The 17706-nt window shown below is 38.4% G+C and overlaps 1 protein-coding gene across 1 annotated transcript in view; it reads right to left on the reverse strand.

Moving 5' to 3' along the window:
• The window catches only part of KLHL28 (kelch like family member 28), a gene marked incomplete at both ends in the record, with an annotated part of 36654 nt that overhangs the window by 9654 nt on the left and 9294 nt on the right, over positions 1 to 17706 (reverse strand). Inside the window, one exon of the mRNA XM_080708173.1 lies at positions 7183 to 8081. Coding sequence (XP_080564299.1) covers positions 7183 to 8081 — 899 coding nt within the window. The remainder of the gene's footprint in view (positions 1 to 7182; positions 8082 to 17706) is intronic.

Here is a 17706-nt window from a genome sequence, read left to right on the forward strand (position 1 = left end):
GGTTGAATAACCCCTGGGTTCAATCTCCAGTACCAAAAAAAAAAAAAGAGTAAAATAGTCACGAGAAGGCACTTAGAAAGTGAAGCACGGGAAGACTGTGGAGACAAGAGACAATCTAGTCTGGGAGCTTAAACCAGGAAATGTCTGTATACTGATGGTAATGATATAAAATATTGGAAGAAAGATTGGGTAACTAGAAGAGCAAAATATGTAAAGGAAACGGAATGGAATCTAGTGAACATGTAAAGAAGTGGAAGTGTTAGTGTTAGCTAGAAGTAACTTGTTAGACTTGGTGATGGGAATATGAGATAGTTTCCTGGTTGCTTCTATCTTTTCAACAGAGTAAGGGACAAGGTAATCAGCAAGGATTGGAAGAACTTAGGGTATTTTATGAAAAGAACAGATAGTATCAGACAGTCCCAGGAAATAAAGTTAACTGAGGAAATTTGGAGTGGTTGCTGGAAAGTATTGAGGGCCCCAAGGGAGACCAGTCGGGATGGGCACATGTATTTCTCTAGCCAAATTCCAGTGCTCAGGTGCAGCCCTGGCATAGGCAGACATGTGATGTTAGCTAGATGAGTATGATGAAGGAACAGAAAGGCAAGGGAGCCACGAGTGTATTCAAAGGATGGTGGCATGCTGTTCCTGGATCTAGGCTGGTAATGCAGTAAAGATGAGCAACGAGCAGTGGTAGATAAGCAGTCTATTAACTAATTATAAGACCAATGGATCAAAAACCTACAGGAGTATACATTTTCTGCTGCAATTACAGAATACTACCAAACCAAGTAAGTTATAAACAACAGGATTTTATTTGGCTCACAGTTCTGGAGGTTGGGAAGTCTAAGACTGAGGGACTGTATCTGGTGAGGGCTCCTTGTCTACCATAACATTGTGGAGGCATCACATGGTGGGAGATTATGAGAGAGGAGTGGGGTAGGGGCCAAGTTCCCTGCTTTTATAACTAACCCACTCCTAAGATGATGGCCTTAGTCCAGTTGTGAGGGTGCTGTTCTCATGACCTAATCACCTCTTAAAGGTCCCACCCCTCAACACTGTACTAGTAAGCACTGAGTTTCCAATACATGAATTTGGGGGGGGGAATACATTCAAACCATAGCATTTTGCTCTTGGCCCCAAAATATATGTCCTGCTCATAATGCAGAATACATGCATTCCAACCCAACAGTTCCAAGAGTCTTAATTCCAACATCATCTCAAAAGTCCAAACTACAGAGTTTCACCTAAATCAGATACATGGGTAAGTCTCAAGGCATGAATCCCTCTATCTGTGACTATGAAACTAAAACAAGTTTCATGCTTCCAAAATACAATGGTGGGTCAGGCATTCCCATTCCCAAAGGAACAAATACACAAGAAAGTAACTGGTCCCAAGTAAGTCCAAACACCCCACAGGAAAAGCTAATATTCTTAAAGCTGGAGAATAATCTCCTTTGACTCCATGTGCTGTATTCTAGGCACACTGAGGCAGGAGTTAGGATCTCAAGGCCTTAGAAAGCTCTGGCCCAATGGCTTCGCTGGACTCTGTCCACCTTGTACCACTCATGGGCTGAAGCTTTGTGCCTGTAGCTGACCTGGGCTGGTGTTGCATCCTGGTAGCTCTACAGTTCTGGGGTCTTGGTGATGGCCCCACTCTCAAGGTTGCACTAGGCACTGCCTAGTGTTGACTCTCCAAGGGTCCACCTTTCAAACTCTTTGCCTGGCTAGGCAGTGAATTTTTCAAATCTTTGTCTGCTTATTGTCATTTCTTTTCTCTCACATAGCATTATGTGCTGTTAAAAGTAGATGACCAGAAAGCATTCAAGCTGCTTGAATGCAGTGCTGTTTAAAGATTCTTCTACCAAATACTCTAAACTCTCGTTAAAAAAAAAACGAAGGCCCTTAGAAAGGATATATCTCAAACCTTTGCACTCATTCTTTACCCTATCAGTAAATTACTCTTATATTCTGGTCCTCCTTCTTGTTCAAAACCTTCTCTCCTTGCGGGCGTGGTGGCACACGCTTGTAATCCCCACTCGGGAGGCAGAGACAGGAGGATCGAAGCCATCCGCGCTGGCTTAAGAGACCCTGTTTCCAAATATAAAAAAGTAAAAAATAGGTCTGGGAGTGTAGCCGGAGGTAAAAGGGCTTCCACGAACCCCAGTACCACCAAAACAAACAAACAAAGAAACAAACAAAAAACCTTCTTGCTTTGGATGCCTTTCCTTTCTATTTTCTCTAAAATTCCGCTCCATCAATGACCATTTCTTTTTTTTTTTTTTTTAATTTTGGTGGTACTGGGGTTCCTGGAAGCCCTTCTACCTCTGGGCTACACTCCCAGGCCTATTTTTATATTTTTATTTGGAAACAGGGTCTCTTAAGCCAGCGTGGCTGGCTTCGAACCTGCGCGATCCTCCTGTCTCTGCCTCCCAAGCACGGGAATTACAAGTGTGTGCCACCACGCCTGGCCTTCAATGACCATTTCTTACCCACTATCTTCACCCTACCACTCTTTACTGGTAGTTTACATTATAAATATAATCATGTTTCTAACTTTAAGAACAAAATAAAACCAAACCAAAGCATCCTCTATCAGTTACTATCTCCATTATCTTCAGGATTCTTAAAAGAACAGTCTTCATTCAGTCTATTTCATTACTTTTATTCACTTCTATATCACTGTAATGTTTCTACAGCATTCCTAAACTCTGCTGACCATGGATCTCCATACTGCCACATCGAACAGCTACCCTTTCATCTTTATCTTTCTGTATCTTTCTGTTGCATTTTACATTGTTGGTCATATTCCTCCCTTTTTGACAAACTTGAATTCCTTGGCTTTCATGACACTTGGTCCTTCTGCCTATAAAATTGTTCTTGCTGACCTCCTCTTAAATATAAATGTTCCCTAGATTTTCATTCATTAATGAACCAATTCTTTTTCCTTTATGTTATTGGTAAGCAGAAAGGAGGGACACTTAAGCCACTCAAGAAGTTCATCAAGTCGGGGGTGGTGGTTCATGCTCGTAATCCAAGTACTTGGGATGTCGAGACAGGATAGCGTAGGTTTGTGGCTAGACTCAGCAACTCAGTGAGACCCTCTGCAACTTAGCAAGATCCTGTTTCAAAATTTAAAAAATATAATAAAATAAGGCTGGGGGCTTAGCTCAGAGGTAGAATGTCTCTGGGTTCAATCATACTACTGCACCCCCAAAAAAGGAGGAGAGCCGGGCCATGGTGGCGCATGCTTGTAATCCCAGCATTCGTCAGGCTGAGATCCGAGGATTGCAGTTCACGGACAGCTACTTAGTGAGGCCCTCTGCAACTCAGTGAGATCTGGTTTCAAATTAAAGAATACAAAAAATAGGGCAGGGGGTGTAGCTCGGAGGTCAAATGCCCCTGGTTTCCGCCTCCAGACACACACACACACACACACACACACACACACACACACACACACACACACAAACACACACACAAAAAAAATTTAAAAAAGGAGAAGAAAGGAAAAAAAGGAGGAAGAGAAAATAATCCATCAATGACTTCATAGTTTTAATTATTTATACCTTTAATTTATACTACATAATGACTTTCAAATTTACAGCCTAATAACTTCTTTAAGCTGTGTACTCATAACCAGCTGGCAGTAGGACATCCTTTACTTGGATATTTAATAGGTATTTCAAACTTAATATAGTCTAAAATGAAACACTGTTTTCCTCTCAAAGTAATTCTTCTTCTATTCTCTCTTGGCATATAACCATCCAAGCAACTATTTCTGCAAGAAATCTCATTCAACGCCAGGCATGGTGGTGCACGCTTGTAATCCCCGCGCTTGTGAGGCTGAGACAGGAGGATGGCACAGGTTTGAAGCCAGCCTCAGCTACTGAGTGAGGCTCTCAGCAACTTAGTGAGACCCTTTTACCAAATAAAGTATAAAATAGGTCTGGAGTATAGTCTGAAGGTAGTAAAGACCCTGGGTCCCACCCCCAGTACCACACACACACACACACACACACACACACACACACACACACACACACAATAATAATCTCATTTTTTAATTTTTCCCTTTCATTCACCATTCTTCTGGTATACCCAACCAAACAATTCTATCAACTTACTCTATTACTAAACTAATGCTCTCTCCCCTATCTTTACTACTTCTACGCTAATTCAAGATCTCATAATCTCGTGCCTGTACTTCTACAATAGCCTCTAATCTAATAATCTCTCTGATGCCAATCCTAGTTCTCAATCCTTTTCCATAATGCAATCAGAATGATCTAATATTCAAATCTGATCATTTCAATACATTAAAATCTTTTCAGCATAGCATACAGTAACTTCTTTGACTTGGTTCATACTGACCATAGTTCGACTTGTTAGTTAAACCTTTTTACTTCTCAATACCAAATGGCGTTTAATTTCTTGCATAACTAATACTGTATCAGGCTACTGTCTCTGCCTATTCCTGAGATCTTCTCGATTTCTTCTCTTGGCTCTAGCTAGACTCAACACTCACCCTGGATGTTAACATCTCTTCAAAATCCTAATTCCCCCAGACGAGAAAAATGCCTGGCCTTAATACTGCCACACAATTATCTTCATCACTACATTAATACTATGTATTACCATTAACTATGTAAATATTTTCTCATTCACAAAATTATGAACTTATTGAAAGCCCATTACCTAGCAGTATTTGATGCACAGATGTTTTTTGAAGAACTAATTGAAAATATTTAGGTTGGCTCAATTTTTTCAGTTAAACTTATTTTTAATATTTAGGAAATCAAATGGCAACCACAAGCAAGACTTTTTACAATATACGTTCATATTTGAATTTTTTTAATGACATTATTTACTTCATGTCAATAACTCATGGCTTTAATAATAATAACTAAACAATTTATGCAGCTACCATAAGTAATGCTTTACTGGTAGTCCAACCTCAACGGTACTAATTTTAGATTAGAATTAAAATGTATAGTGAGATTTTAATTAAAGATTCAGAATATGTGAGCTGCCACTAGTAAAACATCAAGTTTCCTACCACTGAAGAAGAAAAAGCAATCTACTAAGTTTTTGGAAACTGCCACAAAGAAATCTACAGTATTAAAGAAATATATTAGCTAGGGATGGTGGCACACACCTGTAATCTCAAATCTTGGGAGGCTGAGACAAGATTTCTGGTTTGTTGCCAGCATCAGCATACTTCAGCCCTCTACAACTTAGTGAAACTGTTTCAAAATAAAAAATAGCCGGGTGTGGTGCGCACGCTTGTAATCCCAGCATTCGGGAGGCTGAGACCTGGAGGATCGCGGTTCGCGGACAGCCTCAGCTACTTAGTGAGGCCCTCTGCAACTCCGTGAGACCCGGTTTCAAAATAAAGAATAAAAAATAGGGCAGGGGGTGTAGCTCGGAGGTCAAATGTCCCTGAGTTCCATCCCCAGACCCGCAAAAAAATAAATAAATAAAAAAATTAAAAAAAATAAAAAAAATAAATAAACCGGTGGTGTGCACTTGTAATCCTAGCACTTGGGAGGCTGAGATAGGAGGATTGCACAGGTTTGAAGCCAGCCTCAGCAACTTAGTGAGACCCTGTTTCCAACTAAATATAAAAAATAGGGCTGGGTGTGTAGACCTAAGGTAGAAAGCACCTGGGTTCCATCCCCTATTACCACACACAAAAATACATACATACATACATACATACACACATACATACATACAATAGGCTGGGAGTGTAGCGCAGAGGGTTCAACCCCCAGAACCACAAAAAAAGAAGAAAATATATCAAACAAATTTTTTATTCTACTCAAGAAAAAAAACATATTTTCAGTGCCTAAATGTTATTTGCATAATGCTCTAAATTAAAGGCTGGCACACTATGGCTCTGGCCTATATTCAGCCCACTAGTTATTTTTGACGTAAAGCTTTATCAGAACACATCCATGCTCATGCATTATGTATCATCTATGGCTGCTCTTACACTACAATGGCATAATCTGGTTGATGTGACAAAAGATCATACCGCCCATGAAGTCTAAAATTTAATCTACTATTTGGTCCTTTATAAAAAAAATGCTGACAGCTCTTGATCCAAAAAAAAGTAGTTTTTACTATTGTCTTGGAAAAATATTTACACTGAAGAAAACAAATTGCATATTAAGTCCATGATTTACAGGAGTATCCTATTTTTTTTCTCTCATTTCTTTGATGGTTCTTCTAATTAACTGCTCCATTCAAACCCATTCCTGTCCCCAGTCTGCCCTCATCACAAGTTTTTAGCTCTCTTCTTTAGCATCTTCTGATATAGTTGACAATAATAAATCTCCCTTCCATCCTGGTCTGACCCAATAAAGATGTAATGGTTCCAGAAAAAAAGGAAAAAAGGAAAAGTTAGCAACCAAGATGGATAAATGTACATGCCTAAAGTGGAAGGAAGGTTAATAATTGAGAGTACTATAGAGAATGGATGACAATAAGATTAAAACAACCATATGAATTTTAGGAAGAGGAAAAGAAAAAAGAAGTAAAGTATAAGGAAAATCAATTTATTTTTTATTTTTTATTTTTTTGGTGGTACTGGGGTTCCTGGGAGCCCTTCTACCTCCGGGCTACACCCCCAGACCTATTTTTTATATTTTTATTTGGAAACAGGGTCTCTTAAGCCAGCGAAGCTGGCTTTGAACCTGCGCGATCCTCCTGTCTCTGCCTCCCAAGCACGGGGATTACAAGCATGTGCCACCATGCCAAGCCAAATTATTTTTAAATAGAAAAAATCAGCATATTTACAAAGCAAAAATCTATTAGCATCACTCCTTTTAAAAAGCCTTCTATTAGGGACATATCTTTCCTCTAATATGCCCTAACTAGGGAGCATTGGGGATACCAGAGGTACTCCAGATAATGGAAGGGAAATCTCAGCACAGTTTGTTTGAATGGAAAGATAGGAGAGGAAGAAAGCTGAACTTGATTAACGAGTGGCTACATCCAAATATTTGTAAAAGTATGAATATAGCATGGTTACCCTGGACATCCATTGTTGGGAGGGGGAGAAGGGAAAACAGGGGTGGGGGGGGGGGAGAGGGCACCAAGTACAGTTTAAATGTATACCATTTATTTTCAATAAAAAATGTATAAAAATAAAAAAATAATAAAAAGCCTTCTATTTACCTATCCAAACAGGCAAAGAGTCCAGATTTTCCTCCTACTGCACAAAGTACTTTGGGAGCACAGCGAGGTCGCGTCATCAAGACTGTCTGATGAGAGAGTCTATGTTCAGGCATAAAATGGTACTTTAGAGCTTCATTCAAAAGATGTTTACAAGTGCGATCATCACGAATAAGATGATTTGCTTCATATAGCCTAGTGAGAAACTTAACACTCAGCAATGGTAATCGTACACTGTTCAGTAGCTGTGCTAAGTATTTCTGGCGTTCTTGTACATCATATTTGATCCAAGACTCTAATGCATAAAAAACGGTCTCTTCGGTGGCTACATTCAAACAGTCATTGGAAACAATTTCATCCAGATCATCATGTGTAAGCTCAAAGAACTCTTCTGTCTGGCAAACAGCTTCGAAATTCTGGCATATGTATTTAGTGGCTGCTAAATAAAGGTCATGACAACCATATGTCTCTGCAAAACGAGAAATTCCAATACAATTCCCAGGATCAAGTTGGCGTTCGAGAAATGTGCAACATTCTTTCAGGACAAGTTTTATCTGGAGTAGATTTGCTGCTGGAAGGAGAGATTCAACTGTGTCCTGAGAAATAAAAACAGTTCCTGTATAGGCATATTCCACAATGGCCTGGAGAGCTGTTTCATCAATGCTCTGAAACTCAACCTCACTGTTCTCTTTTTCGGAAAGGTTTCCAGTGAACATAGCTTTGAAATATGGGCTGATGCTGGCAAGTACCACTTTGTGAGCATGAATTTTAACATCACCCACACGAAGAATGATGTCACAGAGTTCGTGATGCTGACGGAGAAGATTCAAGCCCTGAAGAAGTTGTTCAGTATGTAAGTGGGTTAAGTTAGCAAGTATGTAGGTTGGGGATGTGTGGTCCATCTACAGAAAAACAAAAAGCATGGACAGTTATTCCAAAATATCATGCCAGTATGATTCTGTGCTTTAAACAGTACAAGATAAATCAGATTTGTTGTTTGCCTCTTTGTTGTTTTTTAAATACTGGAATAGAGGCCTTTAGAGTTAGAAGAAATTTAACAGTTATCCACTACAACTCCTTTGTTATAGATAGTAGGAGGTAAAGACCTAGGCGGTTGCAGTATATGCCTCAAATGATAAAAGTCTCTGGACAGTGGACTTGTGGATCAAAACTCTGTCAAATCTTTCATTGTTTTCTTTCATTAAATTCAAGTCTGAGCCAGGCGTGGTGGCACATGCTTGTAATCCCAGCATTCAGGAGGCTGAGACTGGAGGATCACGGTTTGCTGACAGCCTCAGCTACTTAGTAAGGCCTTCCGCAACTTAGTGAGACCCTGGTTCAAAGTAAAGAATAAAAATTAGGACAGGGTGTGTAGCTCAAAGGTTAAATGCCCCTGGGTTCCATCCCCAGATCCGCGGGGGGTCGGGGTCAAGTCTGAGTTATCACTGAAACAAAATGCGTATGTGAGGGGAAAACTACTTACAGAATATTCATTTTGCTACAACATTAGATATCTGGCTATTTTCCAATAAAAGTATTAATGACTTTAAATGTAAAAAAAATTTTATTAACTCAAAATACTTTCCAACAAAATCCAATACTTTAACAAAAGTATAACTGTTGCCAGTGCAAAAATAACAAAATTATTTTGAACAGAATCCACTTAGGTTTACTCCCTGATCTACACTATAGCTACTCAGCTCTTGATCGTAAATTCAGATTATGCCCATTCAATCTACTTCCACTTCTGGAATATATAAAAAAAAAAAAGAAAAATAGGAGATAAGAAAAGGCATAAAAAAGAAAAAAAAAAAAGAAAGTAGGAACATAATACATCTACATAACATGAACTGTTTCTTGTCTGTTTCACTCATACTTCAAACACAAATTATGGATATAACAGTAAAGTAGAAAATTTAGTTCCTATCTTAAAAAGAATTCAAAGACCAAAGTAATTCAAAGACTAACAAAATAATATAAACATTGGTGGAACTAGAAGAATGTAGCGCTTCATGGCTTTTTAAGCAAAAGAAAAAAATCCAAATACTGAAGTTTTTTATCTTTTTCAAAAACTTCATTATTTCACATGTCTCACACCGAATTTTAAATCAGTTAATAAATTAGGTTAATATGGTAACCTTACAGCTGATAATCATCCTTCACATCTGATCTTTCCAAATAATACTAGCACACATATACCAAAATAATTCTCAAAGTATTATTTCAATCATGGTATGAACATGTCTAAAGAAATTTCTTGGTCTTCCTGTTGCTACTTTCTTTCAGAAAAGAATACTGGTAGAAGGATAGCAACTGAAGGGAGCATATTCTTACTTACAACAGCGTTGACCTTTTAAAACTTTCTTTAGCCTCAATTTTATAGAAAAGTTAATATCTAGACTGAAAAGTGAAGAATTAACAATAGGAAAGACAAGATGACATAGAAAATTAGGTGGAGTTAAGAAAGCAATCCCAGCTATTTTATACCTTTTCTCACCAAAATGAGATTACAGTAATAATTATGAACTTCACAATGTTTTTTTACATTTTATTTTATTTTTTATTGGTACACTGTAGTCACATATCTTACTAGAGTTACAAGATGGTGGAGGCATTTAAGATAAAATCAGATAGTGACAGTACTTGGGAGGCAAGAAGATAGCAGGTTTGAGGGACAGCCTCAGCAATTTATACAAAGACCCTGTTTCAAAATAAAAAGAGCGAAGGCCGGGCATGGTGGTGCACACCTGTAATCCCCGTGCTTGGGAGGCAGAGACAGGAGGATCACGCAGGTTCGAAGTCAGCCGTGCTGGCTTAAGAGACCCTGTTTCCAAATAAAAGATATAAAATAGGTCTGGGAGTGTAGCCCGGAGGTAGAAGGGCTTCCAGGTACCCCAGTACCACCAAAAAAAACAAAAACAAAAAAAAACAACAACAAACAAACAAAATAAAAAGGGCTGAGGTATAGCTCTGAGATAGAATGTTTCTTATCTCAATCTCCAGTACCAAAACAAAACAAAACAGATAGTGAAAACATGATCACTGTCAGAGTTATAGTTGTAGGGTATTATGATAAGGCAACTGGAGATAAGAGATAATGAATTTCAGTCCCAACTGTGTCATATATTATCATATGGAACTAGTAAATTTCTTAATATGTTCATTTTCTCATTCAAAAATTAAAATACCTATACTATTTCAGAAAGTTGCACATAAGTGAATTTGTAAAGCATAAAGTTCCACACAATTTGAAGTGAAGATACAGCATTTAAAGTTCATTTTACTAAACTGTCTCTTCCCATGATCCCCACTTTCACTAATTTCCACCTTTCTCATGATTATCTTTCACTCTAATAGTGCTCATGTAATCACCCTTGCTCTACATAAAACTTTCTATCTCCTACTTATCACTATCGCCCACAATCTTTCTCCTTATCTTCCTTTCTTCCAATTCAAGTTCTCAAAAGTCTAGCTTAAAATTCACTTTACCTAAAATTTGATTCCTTTAAACGTAATTAATTTAATGTTTTATTTTGAAAAACATAACCCCCACTCTTGTCTTTTTACAAAGAATAATATTCAGACTGAAAAGTGAAGAAAAAACAATGGGAAAGATGATTAGATATGGAAAACAAGAGGAACAATAGAAAAAGAACTAGTTACTGTGTAGGTTTGTAGCTCTCTCAGACTAAGAGGCTGAGACCAGAGGATCATGGTTCATGGGCAGCCTCAGCTACTTAGTGAGGCCCTCCACAACTTAGTAAGACCCTGTTTCAAAATAAAGAATAAAAAATAGGGCAGGGGTGTAGCTCAGAGGACGAATGCCCCTGGGTTCCATCCCCAGACCAGCAAAAAGCAAAAAACAAACAAACAAACAAAAAAAAACTGCAAATGAGATTCTTGAATCATTGCCTGGGCTACAGTACTGAAGACTATTATCAAGCTCTTAGGTGGAATGCACCTGGGTTCAATCCCCAATACCAGTAACAATAATAATCATATGAAGAAGAAGGAGGAGAAGGAGGTGGTGGCAAGTTTGGTGGCACACTCTTGTAATTCCAGTACCTGGGAGGCTGAGACAAGAGTATTCAGGTTTAAGAACAGCTTTAACAAGTAGTGAGATTCTCATCAATCTAGCAAGACTCTGTTTCAAAAAGAAAAATAAAATAGCACTGGATGTATAACCTGGACATAAGATGCCCCTGAGTTCATTCCCCAGAACCACAAAAATGGAAGAGGAGGAGGAGAAGCAGGAGAAGGAGGAGGAGGAGGAGAAGCAGGAGAAGGAGGAGGAGGAGGGGGGGAGGGGGAGGAGACCACGATACTTGCAAAGAATCTGGCAAGATTCCTACTAACTTCAGATAACATTCTCAAGTATTAATGATTTGCTTTGTGAATATCTAGAAGAGGATGTAGAGATCTTTTAAGATCTGCTTAAATAATAAAGATGGACTTTATTGGGTAAGACATGTCACAGACTAACCTCGTTTCTTTTTTCAATGCGCTCAGACCTGTAGATCAGGAAAGTACACTTTATATTTAGACATTAGTAAATAATTTTATTATGTCTTTTGTAATTTTTCTTGAGAACAAAACTATACAACTTAATGCAGTTACATAAATTAGCAACTGGTTGGACAACCACATTCAGAGCATACTACATAATGGAATGAGGTTTCTACTGATATGCTATCAGGCCAAGATATTCAAGGTATGCTTCTCAGCTTTGCAGATATTGTGAAGTTGCAAAGGGCAGCAAACATAATGGACAACAAAAAAAGAATCCCAAAAGACCAGATACCTAACAAGAAGAAATCTAAGAGGCATAAATGTAAACATTCCATAGTACAATCCAAAACAACTACACAAACATGGCATAAGCGAGAAATGACTCATCTGTAGGACATGTTTAAAGGGCTTAGGGATTTTAATTTTAGTACTACTTTAATACACTAAGCTTATGTGGGTTTAGGCTGTATTAATAGAACTGGAATACATGGAACATAAGACAGGAGTTATTTTTGCTTTGCTCTTCAAATGTCCAACCACATCTGGAGTACAGATTTTAGGTATCATCTTTTAAAAGGGATCCAAACTACAATATCTACTGAAAAAAATGCAAACTATGTCCTATGGTTAATAAAACTAAAGATAATGAATCTGGAAAAAAGATCTAAGGGCTACTATATGAAAAACCAAGGGGTGAAATTTCATCTTCATATTATAGGGCTGTTTTGAGAATTAAATATATATATATATATATATATATATATATATATATATAGTGTTTTATGTACTTAAAACACTTCCTATCAGTAAAGACTTGGCAAATATTATCTTAGTACTAGTAAATTTTTTGAGTTGCATGCTTGAGAGGTATTCAGCTTTATATGCTGTATCACCTCTCACTGCTGGGAAGAAATAAACTCTTGGGGCTGCTAAGTGTATATCTTAGTGGTAAAGCATTTGTGTAGCTTGCATAGGGCACTGGGTTTAACCTCCAGCACTACAAAAATATGGAAGGAAGAAAGGAAGGGAGGGAGAAAAGGTCGGGCCGGCTAATGCTGATATTCTGGGCAACACAAAGTATTACAGAATTGCTGATTCTCCTATCAAGTTACTGTGTTATTGGCTAGATTCATTTATAATGATAAATTGTATATCACACTAATTTTTGTATGCCCAATTCAAAACTGGTAAATTACCATTTATATATGATATAGAAGCAGGATACAATGTAGATTTGAAGATACACACCCACATATGTACACACACAACACATAAATACACAAATGTACACGTGTATATATTACACAGATCCAGATATGTAGGATAACACTTTTTTTTTTTTTTTTTTGGTGGTACTGGGGTTCCTGGAAGCCCTTCTACCTCCGAGCTACACTCCCAGACCTATTTTTATATCTTTTATTTGGAAACAAGGTCTTAAGCCAGCCTGGCTGACTTCAAACCTATGCGATCCTCCTGTCTCTGGCTCCCAAGCATGGGGATTACAAGCGTATGCCACCACACCCGGCAAGATAATACAATTTTAAGAGACTGGGCTCTAGAATAAGGCTGTCCAGGTTATTATACTGTCAATGCTATTTAATAACTATGTGATCTTGGGAAAGTCATCTTTACAAGACAGTATTTATTTTTTATTTTGGTGATAGCAGGAATGGAACCCAGGAGCATTCTACTTCTGATCTACACTTTTTAATTTTTTTTTTAAACAGGGCCGCACTAAGTTGCTAAGGCTTGCCATGAACCTATGATCCTCCTGTCTCAGCCCCCCCCCAAGTATTGAGATTACAGGCTTGTGCCACCACACCCAGCAAAACAATTTTAAATAAAAAATGCCTTTCTATATGTTAGCATGAGCACTCAATAATTATTAGATAATATTCATTTTTCTTACTTTTCTTCCCATCAAGATACTATTATCTTAGCCGGGCATGGTGGTGCATACTTGTAATCCCCGCGCTTGGGAGGCTGAGACAAGAGGATCACACGGGTTCGAAGCCAGCCTCAGCTACTTAGTGAGGCTCTCAGGAACTTAGTGAGACCCTGTTTCCAAATAAAATATAAAAAAGGTCTGGGAGTATAGCCCGGAGGTAGAAAGCCTCTGGGTTCCACCCCCAGTACCACCAAAAAAAAAAAAAAAAAATACTATTTATCTTAATAAATATTACTGTTGGATGCTACTTATTATGACCAATATTATCTTTTTTTTTTTTTTTTGGCGGGTCTGGGGATGGAACCCCGGGGCATTCAACCTCCAAGCTACACCCTCTGACCTATTTTTTATTCTTTATTTTGAAACCGGGTCTCACTGAGTTGCAGAGGGCCTCACTAAGTAGCAGAGGCTGTCCGCGAACCATGATCCTCTGGTCTCAGCTTCCCAAATGCTGGGATTACAAGTGTGCGCCACCACGCCCGGCCTATGACCAATATTATCTTAAAAAAGACTTGGTTTTTGCCAACTAAATTCATGTGTCCATGCTTTCCAAAAAAGGAAGGAACCTTGGCTTACTATAAACTGAACGAATATAACCAAGGGAAGGCCAAAGCCTGAATAATTCTGTGTGGTGTGTGTGTGTGTATGTGTGTGTGTGTGTGGGGGGGGGGGTTATAGGGATTATATCCAGAGGCATTCTACCTTAGGGCTACACCCATAGCCCAATTTTATTTCTTATTTGGAAACGGGGTTTTGCTAGGTTGATGCAAATCTCACTACTTGCTGAGGCTGTCCTCAAACCTTCTATTCTCCAGTCTCAGCCTCCCAAGTACAGGGATTACAGGCATGTACCACCATGCCCGGTCTAAAGTCTAAATAATTCTACCAGTACAGACACAATGAGCCATGTTTAGAATTCTACAGTTTATTATTTAGGTAGTTTATTACTTAGTGAAAAGAGTAGCAGCCAAAAAACAAACTTCTAGGATCCTTGTCTTACATACCAATAAAGACAAACCCAAACAAAAGGCTCTGGCTGTCTGACTACCTGTAAGTTGTAGCTGAGCAGTTTTAGATTCTGCAGCTCTATTCCAAGGGGTTGGGAAGTAATGCCCATAGCTCATCATAACCAGGGATATGAGGAGAAACTATCTTATGATGGACTTCTAGCAGAAACAGGTTGTAAGCGGGAGACGGCCTCATCCTTCCATCCTCTTGTATTTCAGAATTTGCAAGGTATGCAGGCCTCAGATAAAGTCCTGCAAGTCTTTGCTATATGCAAGGTCACCAGGGTACCATAACAAAGCTGTTCCCTACTCTTATTCTCCTATAGTAATTCTCCTTTGACTCACTTTCCTAGACCTATGTTGTTAAAACCTTTAAAATATTTTTCAAGAAAGTATACTGGTAAATTACAAAAGAACACCTACGAATGTTCTTATCACTATAGGGGATGCAAATGACAATGTTTATTCCTTGTACAAACTATTAAGAATAAAGTTTAAGTAAAAAAAAATTACACTTTTAATGCTTAACCTAAACATTTTCAATTAAAAACATTAAAAAGGCAAGGTAAAAATAGGGAACTTCAGCTGAGCATGGTGGCTCACATCTGTAATCCTTGTACTTGGGAGGCTGAGACAGAAGGATGACTTGTTTGAGAGCAGCCCCAACTTAGCAAGACTTCTGTTTCAAAATAGACTAACTAGGGCTAGGGGTGGGAGTTACTCAATGGGAAAATGATCCTTGGGTTCAATGCCCAGTATACAACACACATATACACAAAACAACAACAATAATGAACTTAAATTGAATTACACTAGGTTACCATGTCATTCTTTAAAAAAAATTTAACTTGACCCTCTCTTCTCTCAAAAAATATGACTTAGAAATTCACAGACTTTAACTTTTTCAAACATAAAACTTTATTTTTATTTATTTGTGTGTGTGGTCCTGGGGATGGATGGAACCCAGAGGCTTCTACCTCTGGGCTATACTCCCAGACCTATTTTATATTTTATTTGGAAACAGGGTCTCACTAAGTTGCTGAGAGCCTCAATAAGTAGCTGAGGCTGGCTTCGAACCTGTGCGATCCTCCTGTCTCAGCCTCCTAAGTACTGGGATTAAAAGTGTGCACCACCATGCCCGGCTCAAACATAAAATTTTAAAACAATTGTCTTCACTAGGCATGGTAGCTCACACTTATAATCCCAGTACTTGGGAAGTTGAGACAGGAGGATCAGAGGTTCAAGAACAGTCTCAGCAAGTAGTGAGACTCTTTATCAACCTAGTGAATCCCCATTTCAAAATAAAAATAAAATAGGGCTGGGGTGTAGCTCAGAGGTAGAATGTCCCTAGATTCAATCCCTAGTACCACACAGACATGCACACAAACCCCCCACAAACAAAGAAACAAAAAACAGTTGTTCTTCAAAATATGGGTCTTCTACCAAGAACATCAACATCACGTAGGGACCTGCCAGTACAGCAAATTCTAGAGCCCCACAACAAATATAAAAAGTCACAAAGCATACAAGGTTGAGAGGAAACTGGATATTTTGTTTGTTTGTTTGTTTGTTTGTTGTGGTATTGGGGGATGGAACCCTTCTACCTCCGGGCTACACTCCCAGACCTATTTTATATTTTTATTTGGAAACAGGGTCTCTTAAGCCAGAGAGGCTGGCTTTGAACCTCTGATCCTTCTGCCACCACGCCCGGCTGGATAATCTGTTTTTGTTTTGTTTTTTATACTGAGGGTTGAATCAGTATGCTCTACCTCTGAGCTAAACTCCTTGCCCTGTTTATTTATTTTGAAACACGGTCTCACTAAATTGCTGAGACTGACCTTGAACCTGTGATTATTCTCTTATCTCAACCTCCCAAGTACTAGTAGGATTACAGGTATGTGCTCCCAAGCCCGGCTAGACAATCTGTTTTAAGTTCTCCAAGTGATTCTTATATATGCTAAAGTTTGAGAACCAGTTAAACTACTTCCAGCACAAGTAAAACTGATTAAACATTATTGCAATTATAACTGTAATACATTCAAAATTATGAATTCAAACTGGGTGTGGTGGTGCACGCTTGTAATCCCCGCACTTGGGAGGCAGAGGCAGGAGGATCATGTAGGTTCAAAGCCAGCCTTGCTGGCTTAAGAACCCGTGTTTCCAAATAAAATATAAAATAGGTCTGGGAGTGTAGCCTGGAGGTAGAAGGGTTCCATCCCCAGTACCACTAAAAAAAAAAAAAAAAATCCCACCTTTGTGCCAGTGTTACACTGACAGTTTATTTTATCTCTGTAACAACTTTGTACATCAGGAAGGGCAAGTACAGTGAAAAATAGGAAAGAACAATGAGTAAAAGTGTGAATTTTGGACCAGACGGATCTGGGTTCAAGTCTACATTTGCCTATCCAATAGTTGTCTGATCTTAGGAAAATTACTTATCCTATACTTCAACTTTCTCATCTGTAAAATCTGCTGTAGATCAAAGAGAATTATATGAGAATGTATGTAAGGAAAAACGAATCAATGGGAAAGAAAATACAGGTCATTTACATATGTAGATTCAGTGTTTGACAAAAAGGAAGCATCTCAAAATCAGTGGGTTAAAGGAACTTTTAAATAAATGCTAGGATAACTAAGTAACCATATGGAAATAGAAAAAACTATATTCCTTCCAGAAAATTATATCAAGATAAATCCAAATTCATCAGCAGTATAAATGTAAAATATGAAATCACACAAGTAGCCAGACATGGTGGTGCACACTAGTAATATCAGTACTTGGGAGGCTGAGACAGGAGGATCGCAAGTTCAAGGACAGCTTCAGCAAGTAGTGAGACTCTCATCAACCTAGCAAAACTGTGTTTCCAAATAAGAAATAAAATTAGTCTAAGGGTATAGCTCAAAGGTAGAATGAATCTGCCTTCAATCCCTAGTGCCACACACACATACACACAAACACACATACACACAAACACACATACACACACAAAGAAACTATACAAATAGTATACAAGTATTAGTATGAAATAAGAATTAATTCTTCTACAACCTGTGATTTGAGAA

The sequence above is a fragment of the Muscardinus avellanarius genome (genome assembly GCF_963383645.1).
Source record: "Muscardinus avellanarius genome assembly, chromosome: 12".
In the NCBI taxonomy this organism is placed as follows: domain Eukaryota; kingdom Metazoa; phylum Chordata; class Mammalia; order Rodentia; family Gliridae; genus Muscardinus; species Muscardinus avellanarius.